This window comes from Sprattus sprattus, assembly GCF_963457725.1.
Source record: "Sprattus sprattus genome assembly, chromosome: 20".
In the NCBI taxonomy this organism is placed as follows: Eukaryota; Metazoa; Chordata; class Actinopteri; order Clupeiformes; family Clupeidae; genus Sprattus; species Sprattus sprattus.
Window position 1 is genome coordinate 9,812,124 of NC_137918.1, and position 23,820 is coordinate 9,835,943.

General features: G+C 42.6%; 1 protein-coding gene across 1 annotated transcript; it reads right to left on the minus strand.

Moving 5' to 3' along the window:
* On the minus strand, positions 1-22,573 carry sdc3 (syndecan 3). The gene is made up of 5 exons (XM_080859151.1): positions 22,309-22,573; positions 5,690-5,777; positions 3,848-4,722; positions 2,821-3,040; positions 1-400 (listed from the first exon to the last, which is right to left on the minus strand). The coding sequence occupies exons 1-5, from the start codon at positions 22,357-22,359 to the stop codon at positions 234-236; spliced, it is 1,401 nt and encodes a 466-aa protein (XP_080715277.1). The 5' UTR covers positions 22,360-22,573; the 3' UTR covers positions 1-233.
* Positions 22,574-23,820: the final 1,247 nt, after the last annotated feature.

Genomic DNA, 23,820 nt, shown 5'->3' on the forward strand with positions numbered 1-23,820 from the left:
TTTCCGCGTAAAAAAAATCTTTATAGAGACAGAAACTCTTATGGGGGATAGAGGAGAGAACGAGAAGGGATGTCAGACGAGGGAGATACGAGGAAAGACAAGGAGAGAAAAAGGCAGCTAAGTAAAAGAATTACAGAATAAATTACAGAACTTATTAGTAGTAATATGTAAACCTTTTCAGTCGGCATATGTGTGTGTGTGTGTGTGTGTGTGTGTGTGTGTTGTTGTGGGTGTTATGCGTAGAACTCCTCTTGTTTGTCAGGCTTGTGGTAGGTGACGGTGGCTTGTTTGGGTTCCTCCAGTGTGTAGCTCCCCTCATCTTTCTTCTTCATGCGGTAAACCAGAAGCATGACGAGGAAGGCAGCAAACAGAGCGCCCACCACACCACCCACGATCACCGCTGCAGACAAAGGCAGAGAGAGAGTGTTAACATTTGCACTGATATACACACCCCCACAAGCACACCACCGACACAAACATGACTGAAGGGCCACTGACACATCTCCATACTACTACCACCGTCATGGCCTCTACAGGAAGGGAGAGAGAGAGATATACGGGTCCATATTGTGAGACTTATTAAGGGATAGAAATGTGCTGATGGCACCCCTAGGTAAGTTGGAATGCTAGATAGCTAGTACACTCCCATTCACTTGCATTGACCTCTGAGACTATGGAATTAAATGTAAGTGAAAAGGGTGCGCCAACTAGCTAACGGTTCAGTTCCAATTCAGGAACACTCCAAATTGTATGTTATACGCCATGTCACTGCCCTCAAAGTAGAGGCCTTGGAGTTCAGAAGGAGACAAGTTAGCATTTTCTCTGAAAGCAGCATCTATGTGGCCAGAAAAGCATGTTTGGAAAGGCATCTGGCCAGGGTTCTGAAATGGCTTGCAAGGATTGTTGCAAGGATTTCACATGGAACGACCCCATAGGACTTGATCACTACTGGAGAGAGGGTTAGCAGGGAGGAGGTGAGGAGGTGGGGAGGTGGGGGAGGCCCAGAGAGTTCCATAGAGAAGGAGGGAAACAGGGTTTCAATACAGAATACAGGACCTGTCGTTATAGCAGTTTATTAAGAAAACGTGCCTGCTTTACTTTTCTTTTTTTAACAAGGGTCATTCACACACTCACAAAAACACACACACACACACACACACACACACACACACACACACACACTTTATATAGTTTTAGTTTGGTCTAACTGAACTGGTTGAACTATATATACTACATGATAAATACTGGCCTTTCAGAGGACTGGAGATCTAGCAGTAGGGCATCACAAAACCACAGGGATACTAACAGACGCCTTTACATTTACATCTATGAACTCAATAAGCACTCAGTACTCTAAACTCACTACAAATCATCTCAGATTTGTCCTGTTTACCTATGACCAGGAAATCAGCAAAGACCACTGCAAAGAGCCCACCAAGCAATACCGCTGAGGAGAGACACATCAGATAGAGAGTGAGATAGAAAGAGAGAGATAGAGAGAGAGCGAGAGATCGAGAGAGAGAGAGAGAGAGTGAGATCGAGAGAGTGAGATCGAGAGAGAGAGAGAGAGAGAGGAGTGGAAAAACCAATGAGTGAGATGGCATAAAATGGTGGAAGAGAGAACAGAGGAAAGAGAAATGGAGACAGAATTTCTTCCACAGGAAATGAAAATGTCATTTGTTATATTCCTAATCTTTTCCCCTCTGTGTTTCTGTATGAGCAGTGTTAGCTGTGGAACATGCTGCCACACCTTACCCTATTTCCCATGGTCTCTTGGTTCCATACATATCAAACTGAAATACAGGACAAGTCATAGAAATAATGATCTAGACTCCAATGACCCGTCTATTACAGTAAACCTCCCGGCCTCACCAGTCCACATATGCAAAGCATAACACACAGAATATTATCATTGCATGTGTAGCTGAAATGGACAAGACTACCAGACATGTAACTGAATGGCTTATCTAACTCCACTCCTTAATTAGTATAACATTTAGTTGTAGTGAAGTAACATCACAGCAGCGCTGAGGAGAGGCAGTGGCGCTTCACAGAGGAAAAGAGGTGTCAAAGCAGCCGCTGACCATTCCCATAAAGCCAGCCCTTGTCAGCCTATCAGGGGGGCAATTAGTGTGCCCATGCATGGGCCTCCAGTCAGTGTATGCAGGCATTATGCCTGGAGGTGATGAGGCAATGAGAGAGAGGCCAGCTGGAGCTGAAACGCCACGCTACCTCTCCCACCTGAGAGAGTTCGCATTTGTTCTTAGAATGGTTTGAGCTCACCGGCCAGGCAAATCTCCTGGACAGTATTGATTTGGTTTTGATAACAAAATGAAAATGTGTGGCATTATGGTTGAAGAGAAATGATGAAATGATTAGAGCGTCCCTGATCAGCTAGACTAGAGAAAGAAACAGTCAGTCACTCTTTATAAAATCTGCAGCTCTCTCTCTCTGTTACTGCACCCTGCATCACCCTCAAAGTTACAAAATAACAAATGTGTCTACTATATTTTGATATGCTAATATACATATAAATACATCCTTGTTAACCATAAGTTACCCCCGCCAAGGAGGTTATGTTTTCGCCCCTGTATGTTTGTTTGTCAGCAGGATTACGCAGAAACGTATGGACCGATTTCCATCAAACTTTGTGGGGAGATTGTGTAACACAATGGCAATAATTGATTAGATTTTCAGATGTCAAGGTCAAAGGTCAAGGTCACAAGGCGGAGGTTTGCATTCTCTGAATGCTCCCATTCTTGTGGTTCATGAGTTAAGAGAAGGTCCTCCGTGCAGAAGGGCTGTTCTATAGACACTCACCTATAAGGACTTCCTTCCGCTCCAGAATGTTCTTCTGGGGGAGCTGAGCGGCTGAGGAGCTTCCCACCGTGTCCACTGTGTTGCCTGTCAGATCAGGACGGTCTTCACCTCGGTCGGATCCTAGATCGTTGTCCTGGCGACTGTTGTTGTCTCGAATCTCAAAGTCGTCACTGCGTCCCAAGCCCACATCGTTATTCACGTCCGTGTAGGGTGCCTTTGTCTGAGGAAAGAGAACAGGTGTGTGTGTGTTTGTGTGTGTGTGTGTTTGTGTGTGTATGTGAGAGAGCGAGAACTCCAGTTAGATATTTCAGTAAAGAAGTCTATTATGACACGTTTGGGATGGACATACTTACAATTCAAATGATCTGAAAGGTGTTAAGTGATTAGCTTCATTATGCTCTAGTAATCATATTTACCCCTAAAAAACATTTTCTTCCTCACTCAATAATGACCTAAATGAGCCAACAGCTTGAACACTGCAGTCATCTGTGGCCAACTCAGGAACAAGCAGGCTTCAAGTTTAGAGTTGTGTAGATATGTTTGGGTGTGTGCATTTGTATTTGTGTGTGTCCACACCATAGTGGTACAACTGTAATGCTAATCCAAGTTATTTTGTGTTTCTGTGTGTGTGTGTGTGTTTGTGTGTGTGTGTGTGTGTTTTTGTTTGCCAGTGGAGGTGAGCTGTAAGCTGGTACTGTGTGTGTGTGTCTGTGTGTCTGTGTCTGTGTCTGTGTCTGTGTCTGTGTCTGTGTCTGTGTCTGTGTCTGTGTCTGTGTCTGTGTCTGTGTCTGTGTCTGTGTCTGTGTCTGTGTCTGTGTCTGTGTCTGTGTCTGTGTCTGTGTGTGTGTCTGTGTCTGTGGAGGTGAGATGAAAGCTGGTACTGTGTGTGTGTGTGTGTGTGTGTGTGTGTGTGTGTGTGTGTGTGTGTGTGCCTGTGCCTGTGGAGGTGAGATGAAAGTAAGTGTGTGTGTGTGTGTGTGTGTGTGTGTGTGTGTGTTTGTGTGTGTGTGCGTGTGTGTGTGTTTACCTGTGTTGTGAAAGTGGTTTGGATGCTTGTGATACTCTCAGAGGTTGTTGGCAGAGGGGGTGTGGTTTCTTCTTCTTCTTCTTCATCGTCTTCTTCTTCTACTTCGACTACGGCTTCTTCTTCTGTTGGGATAACGGGCTCCGTGGTGACTGGTGGGAGCGTGCTTGTGTCGTCCTCCTCTGTGGGAAGGCTCTCTGTTGTGGTTTCTCTGTCCCACGAGATCGTCTCCTGCTCTGTGGGAAGACTATCGGTGGTGGTGTCTCTGTCCCATGGGATTGTTGGGAAGGGTTGCCTGGGTTCATCCGTCAGGAATATCTCCTCCTCCTCCTCTGCCTCAGCCGTGCTGAACTCCTCTGGGCCACCAGAGGGGGCTAACATATCAGGCGCAGGAGGTGGAGCTGGACTTGTGGTTACCATAGGGATGGAGGAGGCCCACAGGGAAATTGTTGTCCTTTCTCTCTCTCTCTGCCTCTCTTTTTCTTGATCCGTGACCCTCCCCCTCTCTCTTTCCTTCTCCAGCTCCCTCACCCTTTCTTTCTCCGTCTCCCTCTCTCGCTCTTTAACCCTTTCTTTCTCTTTTTCCAGCTCCCTGACCCTTTCCCGTTCCCTCTCCCTTTCCATCTTCTTTCTCTCCTTCTCCTGCTGTATCTCCTGCTCCCTCACTCTCTCCTCCTCCTCCTCTGTGAAATTTTCCTCTGCACCACTTGCTCTGTCGGAGGCGGGGGTGGGGGAGGGGGAGGGGGTGCCACTGGGCTCAGGTGCTGGGGGAGCAGAGGGTGCGTTGCCTGTTGCCTGGGTGGTGGAGAGAGGGAGAGGCTCGGGAGTGGTAAAGGACACATCCAGCCTCGTAGGGTTCACCTCCATATCAGGATCCACTGAGAATGAGATGGAGAGGCGAACGGAGGGAAATGAGAGAGAAAGGGAAAATGAGGAGAGGAAAAAAGAGAGTTAATATGACCGTGTCCGAACATCAGATTTCTCTCTACACACACACGGATGCAGCTCTCCTTTGAAATGTACAAGACTATGTTGTCCACTGAAGAGTGTGGTGGAATGCACTTTATCACCACATTGGGGCCTAACGCAGGTTTATCACGCCATGTTTTCAATTACCTCAGCTTTGATGTGGTGTGTGTGTGTGTGTGTGTGTGTGTGTGTGTTCACATGACCATATGGTCCTAAATGCACAGACACACCTCATGTTGAGACACGGTTGCTGAGTAAGTCCTTCGTATTTAAGCTTTACACTGTTTTACCAGCATAAACTAAAGAAAACAATGCAGCTTTTAATATGTAGAATGTGTTTGTATGTATGTATGTATGTATGTATGTATATTTAGAGCCCAAACTGCACACATTCAAACACTTAAAAATACTTCCATATTGTGTGTACACAGGGAAGCAGACTTTAAGTAAGACACAAAGACAGAGACGATCCACACCCAGATTCCTTCTGATTAACTGATCTTATTTACACTAATCAGATTACTTCAGATCAGATGATCACACACACACACACACACACGCACACACACATAAAACACAACGGCCCATACACAACAGAGCAATTCATAATGTTAGGTACACCATACGTGTGTATAAGAGGGCCCCTGTGAGAGAACATGGTGTCCAGGCCAATGTTTTTTTAGTATGTGTGGTAGCACTGTGTATGTGGGGGAGTGTATGTATATGCATCCGTGAGCCCTTCTGGTTTAAGAAGTGACAGCTGTTGCCTTCAAATCTGCAGGGTAGATTCCTGGTACAACCACCAGCTGGTCTCTCTCTCTCTCTGTCTCTCTCTCTCTCTCTTTCTATCACACACATTAAGTCACACAGACTCACAGCCTGAGCCGGACCCGGAGAAGAGATCCTCATCGTCATAGAACTCGTCCGTTGAGCCCTCGTCATCTACCAGGCGACGCTGCTGGGCCTGGGGGAGAGGGAAAGAAACAGAGTCTAAGTCCTTTCATTCACTGAACTCAATTTACCTCATGTGATTGAGAGGAAGAGAGAGAGAGAACGAGAGAGAGAGAGAGAGAAGGAGAGAGAGAGAGAGAGAGAGAGAAAGAGAGAGAGCAAGAGAGAACATGAAACAGCAGGAGAGGGATATAGACACAGCAGAAGAACTAGAGGGGGGGCGTGTTTGTGAGAAGAAGAGAAAGTGCGTGAGATTTTTTTATGGTCAGGGTTTGTTGTTATGGGAACCCAAAACTTGGGAACGACCACCCCTCGCCCACTAGAGCAAACCCTGCCAAGTCAACACTGGACTTTAAGAACAGAAAATAGGACAACTGCTGAAAATATCAAGTCATTTGCTTATCATTTGCCAAGAAAGATAAACTTAAACATACATTTCATTTTCAACCATATAAATAATCACACATTAAAGTTAGTTATGTAGAGTAAATGTAATACATTTTTAAAATAACTTGGACTTGAACCTCAATTTCTGTTTGAAAGCAGACTTTTCATGACACCCACTTGGTTTTGAATTAGCAGTGCTTGCGAGGCAGTTAAAAGACTACTTGCAAGTCAGTGACAGCAAGTTTTTTCGGTGAAAAAAAAGATGACTAGCCTGCATAGACTTATAGTTTATAAATTATTTATAAATGTCTCCAAGTTTCAACAAGCCATTTCCAATTGATTATGAGCGTGCGTTTTTAGAGACCAAATACCCAGTGAGGGATAATGCCACAGATCCCAAGAAAATACACGACAGGGCCCCTACTTTGCTGTTTTAACACCTTCCAATCTTCTGAGAAGGGCTTTTGGAACCTGGCAGCAGGGATTTACTCCCATTCAGCCCCAAGAGCGCTAATGCGTTAGTCACTGATGTTGGGCGATAAGACCTGGCTGGCCGACAGCGCTCGTCCTAGAGGAACTCAATGGGGTTGAGGCGTCACGCAGGACAGTTTTTGTTCTTCGCCACAAAACTCAGAAATCCAATTCTTGGCGCACAGAAATACCACCACACTGTTGCCACAGAGTTGGAGGCACACAGTTGTCTAAAGGATCACTGTATGTTGAGGCATAACGTTTTCCCTTCACTGACTAACCCAAACCATGAAGAACAACCCCAGACCGTATCCCTCCTCCACCTCACTAAAGTGAGCATTATACATTCAGGAAGTAGGTGCTCTACTGTGATCTGTCGAATCCACATTTTTCCCACCCGCCTGCCAGATAGTGAAGGGTGAGTGCAGACAACCTGTCTGCCCCAGTGTGCTCCGGAGCCCTGATGGTGTGCTTTACATCATTCACACCCAAGGCCTCGCACCGCACGCTGTTTGCCTTGTGTGTCACGACTTGGCCTCGTCACAAATCTCACAGTTCAGTGTTACAACTGAGACTAACCTATTTCTACAGCTCTTGGCAATCCCATCCTGTGAATTTGTGTGGCCTGCCACCTCAAGACTGATCTACTGTTGCTCCTGGAGATTTCCACTACTCAATAACAGACTGACAGTTGACCGGGGCAAATCTAAAAAAAGGCAGACATTTGCCAAACTGACTTATTGGAAAGATGTCATCTCATGCCATACCGTAATGGCATTATCAGTGGAGTTTCAAAGGCAGTTTGTTTTTATTTTTCAACACATGCTAGCAATGAGTTTGGTTGAGGCATATTAAACCACTAGTTTTGAACCCACCAAACCCAAAATGATAAACTGGTCTAAGCTGGGCAAAGAAAATAATAAAATAAACATTGCTGAACATTTCTGACCGGTCACTCAGTTAATTGCAAGGGGGCCTACAAACACATTACATTCAGACATTCATCAGCATCATCATAAACACATCGGTCTCCCCTTAATGGTGTTGTTCCTGATTCTGGTGAATGATTGTAGATATCTGTACTCAATCTGTACTGTTAATCAAATACACCCCTCGAATCAGTGATCCTGAAGCAACGTTATCAGTTTGCTTGGTCTACACTAATTGGTTTGTCCTTTACAGACCCAGAACTGTGTACAAACAGTTGATAAACTTGACAAAAAGCATATTGGGTGATAATCAAGGACAACACCTTTAAGACAAGACAGGCAGAAATGACAATTATCTCTTTTCAGATTTTAGTATAAATGTCCTCTACAACATGTCCTTTCTCACACTGTTATCACAGACATTCCAAACTACATTCAAGCAGTTCAGTGCTCTGTCCTCTTATGGCACATGTGATGAAAATGAATAAACGTGTTTTTATTGTACTATCTCCATGTCCACTTTTCAATGTCCCAGGTTTGCTTCACCTACTTCTTATTGGTTTAATAGCCTAACACACAGTACATTTCAGACAAATCTAGGATTCATAGCTAGGATAAGAATATGTTGATTTCAGTTAATGCATCCTACATTCATTCTCCATCTCCAATCCCACTGTAGTGTGAGTGATTTAGATGAAAATCCTTTTTTCTATCCTTTCACATACATGCGTAGTCTTTGTAAAGAGGGATTCAAGTTCTGTTGAGAAAAGTCTACACAGCTGCTAACATTAGGGGCCCTAATTACACTGACAGGCAACAGGCAAAGTCTGTGTGTTGCAAGTGAAAGCATTGAACTAACCCACCCATATTAGGGTCTTGTTTATGGTATTCTAGTTTTTCTGGGAAATATTTTGTAAAATACTAACATGCTTAAATGAATTGCTCTAATATCTATCTATCCATCTCCTTATTGTAGATCTAAATACAGTTGAAATTTATAATTTACTGCTTAAGTAAACATTTTTTATTAAATTTGGTATGACTCATGTTTGGTATGACTCGGTTTCTCTAATGCCACGAGGTCTGTAGGCCAAAATGAAGAGTGGTGTTCTGTTGTAATGCAACTGTCCCTGCCAGAAAGGCTAAAGGCTTGTTTTGTTTCTGTGGTACAGTTCAAAATTGCATAGTGGTGGTACACAGTATAATTTGTGAAATGTACCCACACTGGAGTAGGCTATTCTGGTTTAAGTGCACATTCCTCTGTGTAAAGATGACAGCAAACTTAATTAGTGAATTATAACCACCTGAATGAAACATAAATAACAATAATAAAAATGTACAGTTTCATTTGAAAAGACTTCTACCAATGATAGATTGCATAAAATGAGGTGGCATTATTTGATATGTAGTTTGCTTCCATTCCAAATATGATACATCATTTAAGTGAGTGTGCTGCTTTCAGAGGGCAAATTGAGTTTATTTTCTGTTATAACTGGTTCAGGGACCCGAGTCCTTCTGATTCTCCTACTGGGTGAGGCTGTTGTTGTAAACAAATTAATAAGGACTCCTTTTTGAGTCCTTGCTGGGCATTTGGACATGCCAGCATGTTAATACATTGATTTGGAATTCAAATTTACGATGTGTGAAGACAAATATGACTGCAGTAGGAAATGCGCTATGGTTAGCGGTAGCAAGATGGGGGGGAAAAAACACTCATGTTTAATCATCTCCATCAGACTTCAACCATGAATTTAATTAATTCACTCAGTATAATTTGTTTTGTGTTTTATTTTCAAGCAGGACATGCTGTGGGAAAAACTCTTGTTTATATTGTTTAAATTGTTGTGTTGTTTATTTGTCACATTCGTTTCAGTAAGAGTACCAACACTATCCTCACACACATAGTGTTTCATTCAGTGTACCAACACTATCCTCACACACATAGTGTTTCATTCAGTGTACCCACACTACCCTCACACATATAGTGTTTTAATAAGAGTACCCACACTATCCACACACACAGTGTTTCATTCAGAGTTCACACACTATCCACACACACAGTGTTTCATTCAGAGTTCACACACTATCCACACACACACATAGTGTTTCATTCAGAGTACCCACACTATCCTCACACACACATAGTGTTTCAGTAAGAGTACCCACACTATCCTCACTAACATAGTGTTTCAGTAACAGTACCAACACTATCCTCACACAGCGTTTCAGTAACTGTACCCACACTATCCTCACACACATTCATAATGGTCAGCCTGGATTAAGAACTACAGTGAGACAATGAATGTTATTTCAGCTGTAGCAAAACAGTTCCAATAGCCTTGACTGAAGCATATAACCAAATAACCTAAGCGATAGCTACAGCCTATTATGTGTGTGTATGACTCCTCCAAGCCCCTTAACACATTTGTACATCAAAATACACCAAAAACACAGAGGATGTTTCTGCACCGTGTTTTACTGCTCTGCAGTATCTTATTGATAGTAGTTTCATGCTATTGTGTATTTGTGGACAGCTGTTCCTTAGCGACAATCCTTAATCCCAACAAGCAATCCCACAATCCTCTGAGATTAAGAGCATGTCACAGACACATACGGGCAGCAGGATAGGACAGAGACATTCAGACTGGTGTCTCTGCTGTTTGATCTAGCCTATTGACCTTGTTAATGGGAACTCCAAAGCATGCTGGGTAATATTTTTTTAGTTTTGGGTTAAGGTAGGGGCTGTGTTTCTCTCCTACCCTAGCCATAGATGTCATTACATGCCCTATGCCCAGCCATCACCTCTGATGATAAGACCCAGTAAACTTCACACACAGCCCAAATACAGCCATCACCCTGACCAAGCTCATTTGCAAGTTGCTGTTCTCTGGGTGTCTCTGGCTGGCGAATTAAGAAAAAATGCCGAAAGCAGGTGAGACAGCAGAGAAAGCAATATACAACTGTGGGAAAACATCCGGCACCAAATTGCACCATATCAGATAAAAGAAAGCCAAAGTCCATGCTGTTTTGATTTGGCACACCCAGTTAAATGGAGTTATAAAACTAAATTGAGCAAAATACCCTGGTAAACAGCGTTGCTGAACATAGGGCCGTGAGAAAATAGGGCGGACCCATCGTTGATCTCATATCCTATCATTTCTCACTGGCAGGTATTGTAAGTTACAGTTAATACAACATTTAGATGGAAATGGTTCATAATAAAAAGCTAGCACAGGACACTCTTTCAAACACACTGTCATTTGATGTTGGAATGCAATGGTGACACGACAAATTAGCTTGCCATGTTCCCCAGGCTTTATTAAGCCTGTTGCGGGACATCCGTCAACACTGGGAACAGTATGCATGTGCAAGGTGCATCAGCCTGGCGCGCACAGAGTGGAAATGACAGAATGAGTGCTGGAGTTCCCCTATTCATCTTTACCGCAATCTTACGCACAGGGTGTTTGCTTTCTTAATCACTGTGCCATCATGAATCTGTTCATGCTAAATCCTTTTTACACTGATAACTTTTTACACTTTCATGATAACAGCATGGGGCTTCAACAACAAATACAGAAACATATTGTGAACCAACTCTCTCATACTATATTAAATCAACATGTGATTGTCAAGATTCTTATAATGGGAATTGAAAACACGAGATTCTACCCATATGGAGTCAATTTCATATAATCGCAAAAAAAGAAACCTACAGAGCCAATTTTAGTATTTCAAATAATCTTAGAGAGACACAAACCAGCAGGTCAGCAAGTTAGACATCACATTACATTGAATTCCTGTCATTTAAAATAAGATAAACCTCTACATTATGGGCTAGGAGGGAATTAAGCCAATGCAATAGCTTTGCCACGGCTAAGTGCATGGGAATGTATGGAAACAATGCGGAGCACTATGTATACAAATGTGCTGTTAAGTTGCAGTCTTGGAGTAATGCCAGTCTTGCCAGAATGCATGTCCACAGAGTTTAAAAAGGTGCTACGTTAAATACAGTATGTATAAGTAGGTATATTTTTCTTGAAAATGCGTACTATCATTCCAAGTGTTTAGTCTAGTGAAAAAGAAGTATGTGAGATGATCCAGTCTAATGTGAATGTATTTTCCTGAAGGCTGACCTGATTAAAGGACTCATGGGCCCTGGGTTTGTGTGGTGCCTGTGTGAATGGAGTCTCTCTCCCTCCCTCGCGGCCCCCCCTTCCAGGGCTTTATGAGGTGTCCGGCGTTTCTAAGAAACTTTTCAGAGCAGCTAAAAAATGCATCATGAACAGAGTGTTGGGACGCTGCCTTTCTTGTGCATGTGAGAGCCTGTGAGAGCCTCAAGGCTTTGTTTGCATGTTTATAAATGTGTGTGCACTTGTTGAAAAAACATGACATGTGGTGCGTCTAAAAGAGAATAAACAGGGAAGAACTGTATGTGTGGATTATGCTCTCTGAACATGAAATCCCATATTACATCACCTTGCCAATGTAACCACTTCACATCAAACTACTTCAATCCTGACAGAAATACAAATGCGATTCTATATACAGCTTGTCAGATAGCCAACCTAGAACATCAAATAAACATGCAGGGGAACTCCCTTTTTAGTTTTGTTTTGTTTCATTTCCAATTGGTGAAATGAAAATTACAATTATATTACAAAATGTGTCTGCATAATGGGCTGACGTGAATGCTTATTTTATGAAACATACATTTTATCTCAACAATTCATAGCAAATAGACCATATGCGGCTAGGTTACCTTTTTCGGAAGGGGAATACTAAATTCCTTTTCAGCTCAACCAGATATTCCCCTTCTGGTGAGTACCTATCAGAAACCATTACCATTCTGGGGCTCACAGCAACTAACACCCTGAAGCGAAGCATGCTGGGCCAGGCAAGCACCTGGATGGAGGACGAGTAAGGAGGACGCAAGTTGGTGAATGTTGTATCTTGGTAATGATAGTATTAATCCAGAAAGAGACCATGCAGAGTCAGAGTTCATTCATTGTGTCTTTCCTTCACTCGCTTGCATTACAACAAAGTATACATACATTTCCCCTGATGCAATGCAGTCTTTTACTACGGTTGCCCGCGAGGAACATAATACTATGATACATAACAGTGAAGGGAGAACTGAAGTTAAATGCACCCAACCTCTGGGCAGTCTGGAACCTACTGTTACAGTGGTGAGACACTGCCTGAGATATAAAACGTTTTTTTTGAGACTCCGTTTCCCCAAGATAACCCAGACACCTTTAATGAGAGGTCATGGTGAACAACTCCAGGTTTCTGGCCCCAGCGGACCCAACTGTCTATTTCACAACCACAGACCATTCCTAAATTGTCCTGCACTCAACCACAGACCATTCCGAAATTGTCCTGAACTCAACCACAGACCATTCCTAAATTGTCCTGCACTCAACCACAGGCCATTCCTAAATGTTCCTGAACTCAACCAGTCTGCTGGTTCTCTGTCTGTTCATTTACCCGGACAGCCCATAGGCAATGACCGCACTGGCATACATACAATGGCTGCTGCACAATCACCCATGTGGGTGAAACAAATTGGTAGTGGTGTGATGAGATCTCAACCATGTAGGCTACATTGAATGCATGGATATGAGTATCTAGAACAATGATTTATGAATTCACACAACTACATTTAAAGAGCAAAAGACTGGCTTCCACAGTTTTTTAACCCAGCATGGTTCCACCTACATTCAATGACTGCTTGCCTAAACGGGCTTCCTCCTTCCGTGTACACTGTCTGTCATTGACCAAAAGCCAGAAGTGGCTCTAAAACAAGAAAACAATTAATACAAAGGTTCCATATAAAAAGTGAATAGAAAGGGGACCAACAGAAGCATCTCCATGGCATGCAGATGGCGTAGAGATCACTGTAGTTATACTTAGACACTTACTAGTCTGCACTGGCACAACATGACAGGACGTGGCTGCAGTAACTGTTTGGCCCAATGAGAGAAGGCATATTTCTGTATTCCATGCCAGTGTCTTGGCACTGATAACTGGAAAAAGGTGCTCTATTCACACACGCACTTCCTGACTGGGACGCAGAGCAGACGCCACAATCATTCTGGCCTGGTCTTCCTCAGTGCGGAGCCGCATCAGAGTACATCATTTAAACCGTTTATTACAGCTTCTTCCTCATCACTTTACACCTATCATGTACCTCCTTTAACCAGCGAAATATGCAACACCACCGGAATATGTGGTGGGGTGATCCCTAGCTTGGTTCAAGGGGGGGCTATGTATCCCAACATCATGTTGCTGTACCCAGTGAAGAATGGTCAAGGTTGTGACTAAGGGGCCCAGGGGACTAGCTTTAGCTTCTATTGGGGGAGGGATGCTGCCTTGCTGCCTTGCTGCCTTGCTGCCTTGATGCAAGTTATGTACACACATAGATTCATGGAAAAGTGATAATGGGCCTGTGCCATGGTCAATGAAATTATTCAATTCAATTTTATTTATATAGCGCCATTACAATACAATTTCCTCTAGGCGCTTTACAGAACCCAGAGCCTGAACCCCTTTAGTGCAAGCACAATGGCAACATTATGGCTGCCTCATCTCCGGTCCCCACTGGTTGTTGTGATGTTGTGATCTCAAGTGCTTCCGGTTGATCTCTTTGAATGTCGTTTGGATTGACACTCATACGCCCATTACCCAATTCCAGTCCAATCAAACACCTCCAGTCTATGATGAATCGTGTGCATTGTGGCTTGGTGGAGCCAGGCTGGGAGATCCCTGCACTATCTGGTTAATTATTCAAACTCCTCCCTACAGGAAGTCCCCGAGACGGAGGAGACCCCCACCCTGTCACACGCTCAGAGACACAATCTCAAACATCAGGCAGGCTAAAAATATCAGCCTTCTGTTTAACCCCAGACTAACAAGGATACAGATGTGCAGTGTGTGTGTGTGTGTGTGTGTGTGTGTGTGTGTGTTTGTGTGTGTGTGCGCTTGAGGGCGTGCGTGTGAGTGTACAAATCATTTCCGGAGAATTCTCATGGCTCCATCCTGGATATCACAGCCCTTTCCCAGATCCAGACGGTCAGTTACACACACACACACACACACACACACACACACACACACACACACACACACACACACACACACACACACACAAACAAATGGCAACACACATACAAGGCTAATTCAACTGTGGGAGGACACGACTACTAAGCAATTGGCACACATACCAAGTTTACTGTTTAGATGTCTATCTCAATGAAATACTCACAGCCAAGAATCCTTTGTAGTCTGTCACATCTTTATGCTCTCTCCCCCCTCCCACCCCTCTCTCTCTTACACACACACACACACACACACACACACACACACACACACACACACACACACACACAAACAAACAAATCCCATAAAAGTCCTTTCCCCCCTTCTGTTCCCTCTCTACCTCCTGCTTTGCCCCTCTGCTCCCCTCCCCCATCAAACTACTGGGGCAGAATTTTAATTAGCTCGGCGAGAGTGGTGGAGAGAGTATGGAGGGATAGAGAAAATAAGAGAGTGAGAGAAAATAAGAGAAAGGAATGATGACAGCAGCCTCAGTTGTCATGGATACCGAGAGCGGACCTATCCTACATTTAAAGTATCACTCCCTTTCTCTTGCTCATTCATCCCTCTATCCTTTGCTCATTTCTCCATTACACCTCCGACCAATCCCATCCTGCAGTGTTTGGATCTCAGTGTGTACATATATATATATAAATATTACACACACACATAAATGACTAAGTGAACTGCATTTGACTTGCATCATATGTGAGGGTGATGTGTTATTAGCAATGGGGTTTGACCTTTGGCTCGGCCATTGTGCTGGTTGTAAGAAACAGGGAGGCAGGGACATCTGCTAGGGTGATCACAAAGTTCACTGCGAGTGTGAGAGGTAAATAGGAACTGAATGTGCCGCCTTCACAAAAGAAAGCCCTGACACCAGCCATAACACTTGACATTGGCTTTTACTGCAAACACGACTACTTAAAAACATGTCAAGAGGGTCATGAACCCTTACAAGAATTAGAGTATTATCGAAAACCTCCATGGCTTTGTTATGAAAACGTTTAGAGATGCTACAACCTGTTTTGGCTATTGCCCTCTTCAGGAGGAGCATCACCTGTGGTAGGTCATCATGACTGTTAGGTGAAATTTTTCAATGACCCATTTGTTACACCCCTCTACATAGAGCACCTTCCCTTTACCCCTCTTGTGTCTCCATCCCTACCTTATCAGCAGCACTCTGTTAGGGTTTTTTCCTTAAATATTAGAGGATGTTTGAGTTGTCAAGACTAAACACCTAACTTCCAGACAGTCTGACAACAAGAAAACTACTAAATTGATTGGCACAGAGACATTGGACTAGACCTATGTGGTTCTAAACAGCAATGGTCAAGCATGACCAATCACTGTGGAACATGCACTGACTTCGATTTGAAAAGGATTTACACTTGGCCGTGGTATTTTGTTTATCAGTAGGCCTAGTACTGTAAACTTTGAAAACATAAGAGGAATGGAGACAAATCATAGGAACTTCACATTAAATGCTTGTATACATTTGCTATTTGACGAATTTAGAGCTATCCTGTTTAAGGTCATTGGGTTTTGGGTATTACTGACATTCACCAGTATGTCAGCACACATTTCAACTTTTGATTTTTTTCCTCACAAATCTGCCGTAGGAGGCTGTGACTAAGGAAGTGTGGGTTGCACAGAGCAGCCTTACTACTGAAGATTATTCAAAATATCCTTTACCAGAATGACCTAAAGTAATATAGGGAACCTCCTTCCATATCATGGACGCTGTGGCAATTTTGCAGGCCGTTTTAGCTGAGACACATCATGTAGACCAGAGCAATACTAGTGAGGGGTACTGAAAGTGTGTTTTTAGCTCGAGTTCTGCAAAACACTCGAGACATTTGACTCTGCTTAGTCTAGGTAACTTTAATGTGGGTCTCCTTAAACTTTGTTTTGAATGCTTTAATCTGGAATGTGCTGGAACATTCTCAAGGTTAGATAGCAAGACTCAGAGGTAGCCATGAACAGTCATAGAGAGTGCTTTGGCCAAACAACAGAACATTGCAGTTGCAGTATAAACACACTCTCAGATATCCTAATGTCTGAACATTGGTTGACAGCAGAGTGTACAGACTTTAAAAGCAGCAAATTAGTCATGGAATATTTTCTAGAGTAAGATTAGGTAAAATAGCAACTATTTAGCCAGACTTATTCACTCAAGCAAATGCCGGTTTAATTTACCTACCAGTAAGTGATGTGCCACAGCTCTATTTACTCTGTATTGGCAATGCCATTTCTCAAGATAATAATGGCCTAATGGTATAATGGCCTCTCGCGGTATTTAGTCTGCAAACTCTGGACGTTACACAAGGCCCAGCAAAATAATGAGTGTTTTCCCTAGGTTAAGTGTTGTCCTTCTCTGTCCCTCAACATACACAAAACATTTTAATTGGATAGAAGTTGATGTAAGAAGCCTTCAGCCCAAAACAAGGATAGTTTCTCTATTGCAATGAGCAAGAGTTTGTATTCTGGAGGAGTGTTCATGCAGTATGACCCATCATCTTCTAGATAAACCAAGTAATCTCTGCTGAAATGTCAAACCACAGCCAGGGAACCTCAAAGGAATGGAGCTCACAACATCTGTATGTTGTGTTGAACTAAAGGGAACTAATTTTAGTATCATCTTCACATTCATTTCGATGCTATATGGTCATGGGAAGGAAAGATAAACACACCCATGGTTTCCACTAACTATGCACTATGTAGTTCTGCGGTCTTGGGCGCACTATCCTGCTAAAAACTAAGAAAAGCAAGAGTTGTACATAAAACACAACAAACATCACATTATACCATCTCATTTCAACCCTTATACCATCTCATTCCAAACATTATATCATCTCATTCCAAACCTTATACCATCTCATTTCAAAAATTCAGAGTCTACAAAATACATTCCAAAGAGTGGTAAAATGCAATTTACTCTTGAAGTTAAGAAAGGAGAACAGCAGACATTGCAAGTTTTTTGCAGGAGGGTCCTGTTTAGATTATGTGAATGGGAAAACTGTGCTGGACAACTGCATTTTACCTTTTAAAGTTCTAGCTCCTTTAAATCACATCAGATTGCTGGAAGTGAAAGGCCAAGTTTCACCTTTTGACCCATGATCAGACCACATACATGTCTGATTAACCTGGCAGCCTTGATTCTAGGACCTGCGCAACTGACTATTATCTTTGGAGGGTAACATAAAAAGATTCAAGGTCATTACAATCTCCAGCAATGGAGAAATCCTTCAGTGAATCCAAAGACAAACATGAGTCTGCTACTGTTTCTTGGCGTGGTTGAAACATTCACACAGCTGGGAATAGAAGAACCAGAAACCTCCAGTTGGCAACATGAGTTAACATAGTTTTCTGTGTGACTGATAGACGCACTTAAGACTCCTAGTGAGCTGTATGATTGAACACACACTGTGAACAAGACACGGAAATGTCTTTTTCACTCAGCAAAGAGAAAACTCTGATGTTAACTAAGGGTGACTATGACAGAGTTCAAGGCATTTGTGTGGTACCAGATCAACAACGACATTATGCATAGTACTTGTTATGCCTACTAAAATTACCTGATTAGATGTGGTCTGTATTCTTTCACTTTGTAAACTTGTGACATTTCTCAATCTCAACTGATACATCCATTCTGTCTGCACAGCACCAAGACATTTCTATACGATTCAAATAACAAAACAAGAAGTGCGTCAGACAGACCAAGTTGTTAATCTGATAGATTTGTTTTGACAGAGGATGTCAAAAGAAGACATCTGCCTCTGTGCTGAGATATGACCAACACCATGACCCCAGGGTCACGACCTCTACATATCTACTCTGGTCTACTACTAAGTGGAATTTCATTTCAAATCAGCAGATTTTGACAAGATGTTCCCAACCATCTTGGACTTGCTTCATACCTTACTGAAAAACAATTCTGATTTATGAGGCATTAAACATGAAAAGAACAATCATTTTATGTCTATGTTTACCATACCATCACATTGAGTATCTGTTACAACATGGTAACAACGTCTACCATGGTCCACCTTAGAGGTAGTTAAGGATATTGGTTGTAGCTGTTGAGTCGTGTTGGTGTTCCTGAGAATAACTTCTTGTATTCATATATATGGTATTCTAATTGGCTTTCTAGTTATTGTATTGGACATGTTTACAGTCTGCAGCAACAGTGTCCCCTTTCCCGCTCGTTCAGCAACCATGAGAGTTTGATTGTAGTAATATAGTAGAGTTGTGTGAAGGTCACTACCTAGCCAGAAATGCTGGGAGATCATTCAAGATTAAATTCTGTTACAGTTCTTTCATAAAGTACAGACAGTGCGGAGTAATATACACAGAACATATAGTCCACTAGGCAGGGAGGGTCACTAGGCAGGGAGGGTCAGGGTTTACTGCCCGTGTTCAAGCGTATCCACTTTTTGACCCATTGTGTACATAGTAAGGTGGTAATGCAGAACATCAATATGGAAAATGTCATTAAGATAATTGAATAGTTTAAGTGATAAATATTTCTATTTTAAAATGGACATCACTGCTTTGTGAGATACTACTTCTTTTGATGTCTGCTGTCATGTAGAGATTCTATCAAAGACTATGGTTGAAAACTGTCTGTGTAGGCTATAGATAACTGGCTCATGAGAGACACAAATGAGACCTGGATAGTGGAATTCTTGGGCTTTCCTGTCAGTGCGTATGTTTATGTTTTTTGGTCAGCATAACATACTAGCCATTACTGAGGTGAGGTATTTGATAATTAAAATAGGACACTGGAAAGAATTGTTGATATTTTTCACCCTAGATTATTAACATTTATGATAGCGCAACTTCTGTTTAAAAGGAACTTGACATTTTGCTCCTTTAAACCTTGTACTGACTGCTTTAATCATGATGTTTTGGAACATGCCCAAGGTTAGGCAGCAAGCCTCACATATTGCCCCAGAGTAACTATCATCAAATGCCTTGAGCCTGTGAGGCATCTGCTGTTCTGCGGTATGTTTAAGATCCTGCCATGCACAAACCTGCATTAAAACATCTGCTCATTTGTTCTGTGTGACAACTACATGTCTCCACTGCTAGAACGTTCCTGATATTTTCTATACAATTTAAATTATTATTTTTTTTCAACATTTTAACATTACCATTAGTCATCTATATTGTGAGGTATAATTGTTTGGATTGACAAAACCCTAAGAGTATGAAAAACTAACTTAAGTATCGGCTGAACTCTGACTTGGGTTCATTCTTAACGGCAAAGCTAGCCTACCAGGACCAGCACGGGTTCGGTGAAGGTTTGGGTTTATCACTCAAGCCCCTCTCAAAAGACACTCTTTATGAGGCGTGTTTGACGGTGTGGGAAATATCCCTTCCAAAAATGTGGCACTTCCTGAGTTTGTTTATTTCTGGCTATACATTCCAAGTATGCACACACACTCTCTCTTTGACACACTAAAGCACAGACACACACACACGCTCTCAATTTCTCCCTCTCTCTCTTTTCTATGGTCGTCTTTGTGGACTGTAGGACAAAACACTGATTCATTTCTGCAGCAACTGGACAGAACACATTGCTTTTTTTTTTTTTTTTTACATGAAATTTCATACACACCCTCACACGGCACACTCTTCCTGTTTTGCTCACGCATGAGACCTCAAAGTTAAATAAAGAGGGGTGTCTCCAACTCTTGATGCTGGTAAAAGACCTCAGGATATCAACACAAGATAGAGAGCTACACAAAATGACTGACCCAATTCCCATCAGATGATTGTGCATGTGTTTAGAGATCGTATTCTTCTATGAACTTGTTTGAGGAAGTCTCCAGTTGCCTTTTAAAGACTCTGTACTCCCTCAATTTTCGAAACTCTCTGCCCCTGCTGCAGCCAACTAAACAAATGCCAGTGGTGGGACAAAAATAACAGGGCTTTTCTACTGGCTCAACCAAAGTAGTAACACTGTGTTTTAAAGAGCTGTTCCATAAATATGCTCACAATATATTTCAATGACTGGTAAAGGGCAAGACAATCCGCAGATATATTGGGAAGGGGGTTAATACCAGAGGTTAGCAGGGAGACTGATGGGCTAGTAAAGATACGTCCCTAATTGGTTGTCTTTTGGTTTAAAACGCAAACTAAGAAGATTTAATCAGATTGGACTTGATTTGTGAGTCATAATTACACATGCGCATAGAGGACACACTTTAGATAATCCGAGAGAATTTGATCCACATAGATTTACATTACAAGTAAATCCACATGCAAAACTAGAATTGTAAAGTAATGATAAGATATGAAATACAAATAGCATGAGAATGTCACTACTTTATATGTTACTATCACATCCTTATCACATGGTTTCACCTGTCTGCTTGCTCCTTCAGACTGACTGATGATGGAAAAAGAAAATCTGCACTAGTTCCACTATTGCTCAAATTATAACTCAGATCTTATATGGCTGCACTGATGAAGGTGTAGGCTATAGGCTGTCGGTCAAAAATGCTGTGTTTCAGTCATTGACTTCCTCTTAATAAATTATGTTGTATATTTTTAAAGTGTCCATTTCAATCTGGTCCTCCCCTACTCAACCTTATGACAGTATCAAGCAAATAGGTTATCAAGCAGAATATGATTATGAATTTTAGTGAAACCTATGAGTTTTAGAAAAGGAATAGTAAGTAGACAAGTACATTTTCATAGGTGAACACTAAAGGTGGAAATCTAAATCAAGCTATATGCAACATTCTGTTCAGCACATATCGATTACCTGAATACTATCTCAACATCTGTCAACTGGGTCACCAAATTTCACGTGAGGTTTTAAAATAAAGGCTCTCAGCTGTCCAACACCGTTCTCGCGAGAGCCAGACGATGTATGGTTCCGCTATCTTGCTTCACTAATCGGTTCACGATGTCGTCATCGACCCAGCCACCCCTTTCCACCCCACCCCGCTCCCCGGCGGGTTTAGCACCGCTGTGCCCCACCCCGGGCTTCTGCACCCAGTCTGCCCGACCATCACCACCAACCAAACCCCACCTCCATGCTCTGGCTGCATGAAAGGAACACTGTGGTTAAGAGCCTACATTTTTTTTTCTTCAGCTATCCTTTCCCTCAGTGTCAGGTAGGCCCTTACGCACGTGCGATTGTGATGGAGTAGCCTAGTAGTTCTGATGAATGAGGAAGGCGCGAGCAATGAAAAGGGAAACAAAACCCGGTGATTGCATAATTGAACAGTAGTCTAGTCTAATTAACGGCAACACGGCAATTAAGTTGAATCACAAGCGCTACCCAAATAGGCTGTCTCTATCTCGCTGGGGGAGGGGAGTGAGGCGACAGTGTGTTCTTAACCCTCCCAAACACAAATACACACCCACACACACAAGCACCCCAGCGGATTCTCATATGCCGTTATCACTATAGCGTATCCCACTCTCATTCACTCACATACACACACACACACAGGGTAACCTTATCCTCTCCGACTCTATAACCCCAATAAGCCCAAGGTCCAGAGGACCAGTTACACGCACAGTCACATAACCTACAATCCGAAGAGGGCGTTAGGCTACCCCTGTGAGGCGAGGAACTATGCAGGTCCGAGGTTTTCCTAGGAACAATGGAACACAATGGCCGGGAGCAAAGCTCGCGCTTACCGATGCGGCATGCTGGAGGAGAGCTAGCGCCATCCAGCACACGAGCTTCATGATGCTGCAGCCTCGAGCCTCCTCCGCCCGGTCTTCGATGAATGAAATATGTTTTCCTTCAGTTTTAAATATCCTGGTTCAATGAGCGCGACCGTTCCTACATCCAGCCTCCCGTTATCTTGGTCGGTTTAATCCCGCTAAAGCTCATGCGCGGCTCTTGAAACCCAAAGCGAGCTGTGTGCGCGGCCTTCTCGTTTTTTTTCTCTCTGAAGGATACGACTTCAGTCTACGAGACCTGCTAGATGCACAGTCGGCAGGCGCCAGACTGCACCCTCTCACTTGCCTGTTTCCTGCCTCGATCCTACTAAACGCGTGCAGGATGGTCTGCTCCGCGACTACTCTTGTGTATGCGGATGCCCCCTGTAGCCCGCGAGAGCAGTAGCATGACAGTGGAAATCGGCCAACCTACCAACTACAGTAAATACCCAGACTGTGGATGAAACCATTCAAAACACATAGCCCTGTCCCGATTATTTTCACATAACTGTGCGCAAACCTCAGGACAAAATGTTCACATCATTTTCTTTCAAACAAAGGCACAGCATTGTCTTGTGCAAAGGGCATCTGATCTATCTAGAAAAGTAGCCTACAAAAATCTGCTTTTATTGTATTGTTTTCATTAAACTTGTTAGATGTTGGTGTGGAGGAAATCCCAAGATATATTGTGAAGAACGAATATTTCATGTCCATATGTTAGTCAAACTCGATTTTGCAAAAATGAAATAATTGATAAGCCCTACTCAACAGCTTTTCAGTGATAATGACTAGTACATTCGCACAGTGTTTTGAGGTCCAAGAGGCCTCAACTGGCCTTGTTGTTTAACAAGTTTCTTTACAGCGACTGACAATATTAAAAAATAAAAAATAAACTAATAATCACTAACAACCTCAGATTGATGTTCCAACCAGATCGTAGCTGTGAGGTTATTGATGAAATTGTTGATCTTTAGTGGAGAATATATGTGCTGCATGAAGGTAACATTATGTCACAGCAGAAATCAACAACTGTTTTAAAGTAATTAACAATGCCCCTTTCAGATATGGAGAAATAAACAACTATGGTGTAAAGAATATCATCCATGACAGCTGCCCCATTGGGATTCACCTCAACCAAGTGTTTATGTAAACACAAACTGACCCTTTTGACATGATGGGCTCAGCTCAAAGACTTTCATCCCTGGGGTATGGGTGTTTGCCGTGGTCAACTATAAATATTTCCTTTGCCCAGGTGAAGTATATTTACCATTATTAATAACAAATAAATTCCTTGAACAAGACCTTGGACAACTAGCTGTGGAAAGAATCCCCCCCTGGTTTAGGTACTCATTAATCCTGAGGTCCTTCAGGAAATGGCGTCAGCACACAAACTGTTTGTTGGAATGTAGGAAGGGTTGTGACGTGGGTTCGCTATCCTCAACCACATCAAACATTTTCAAAATGACTGCAATTATGGAAGTTCCA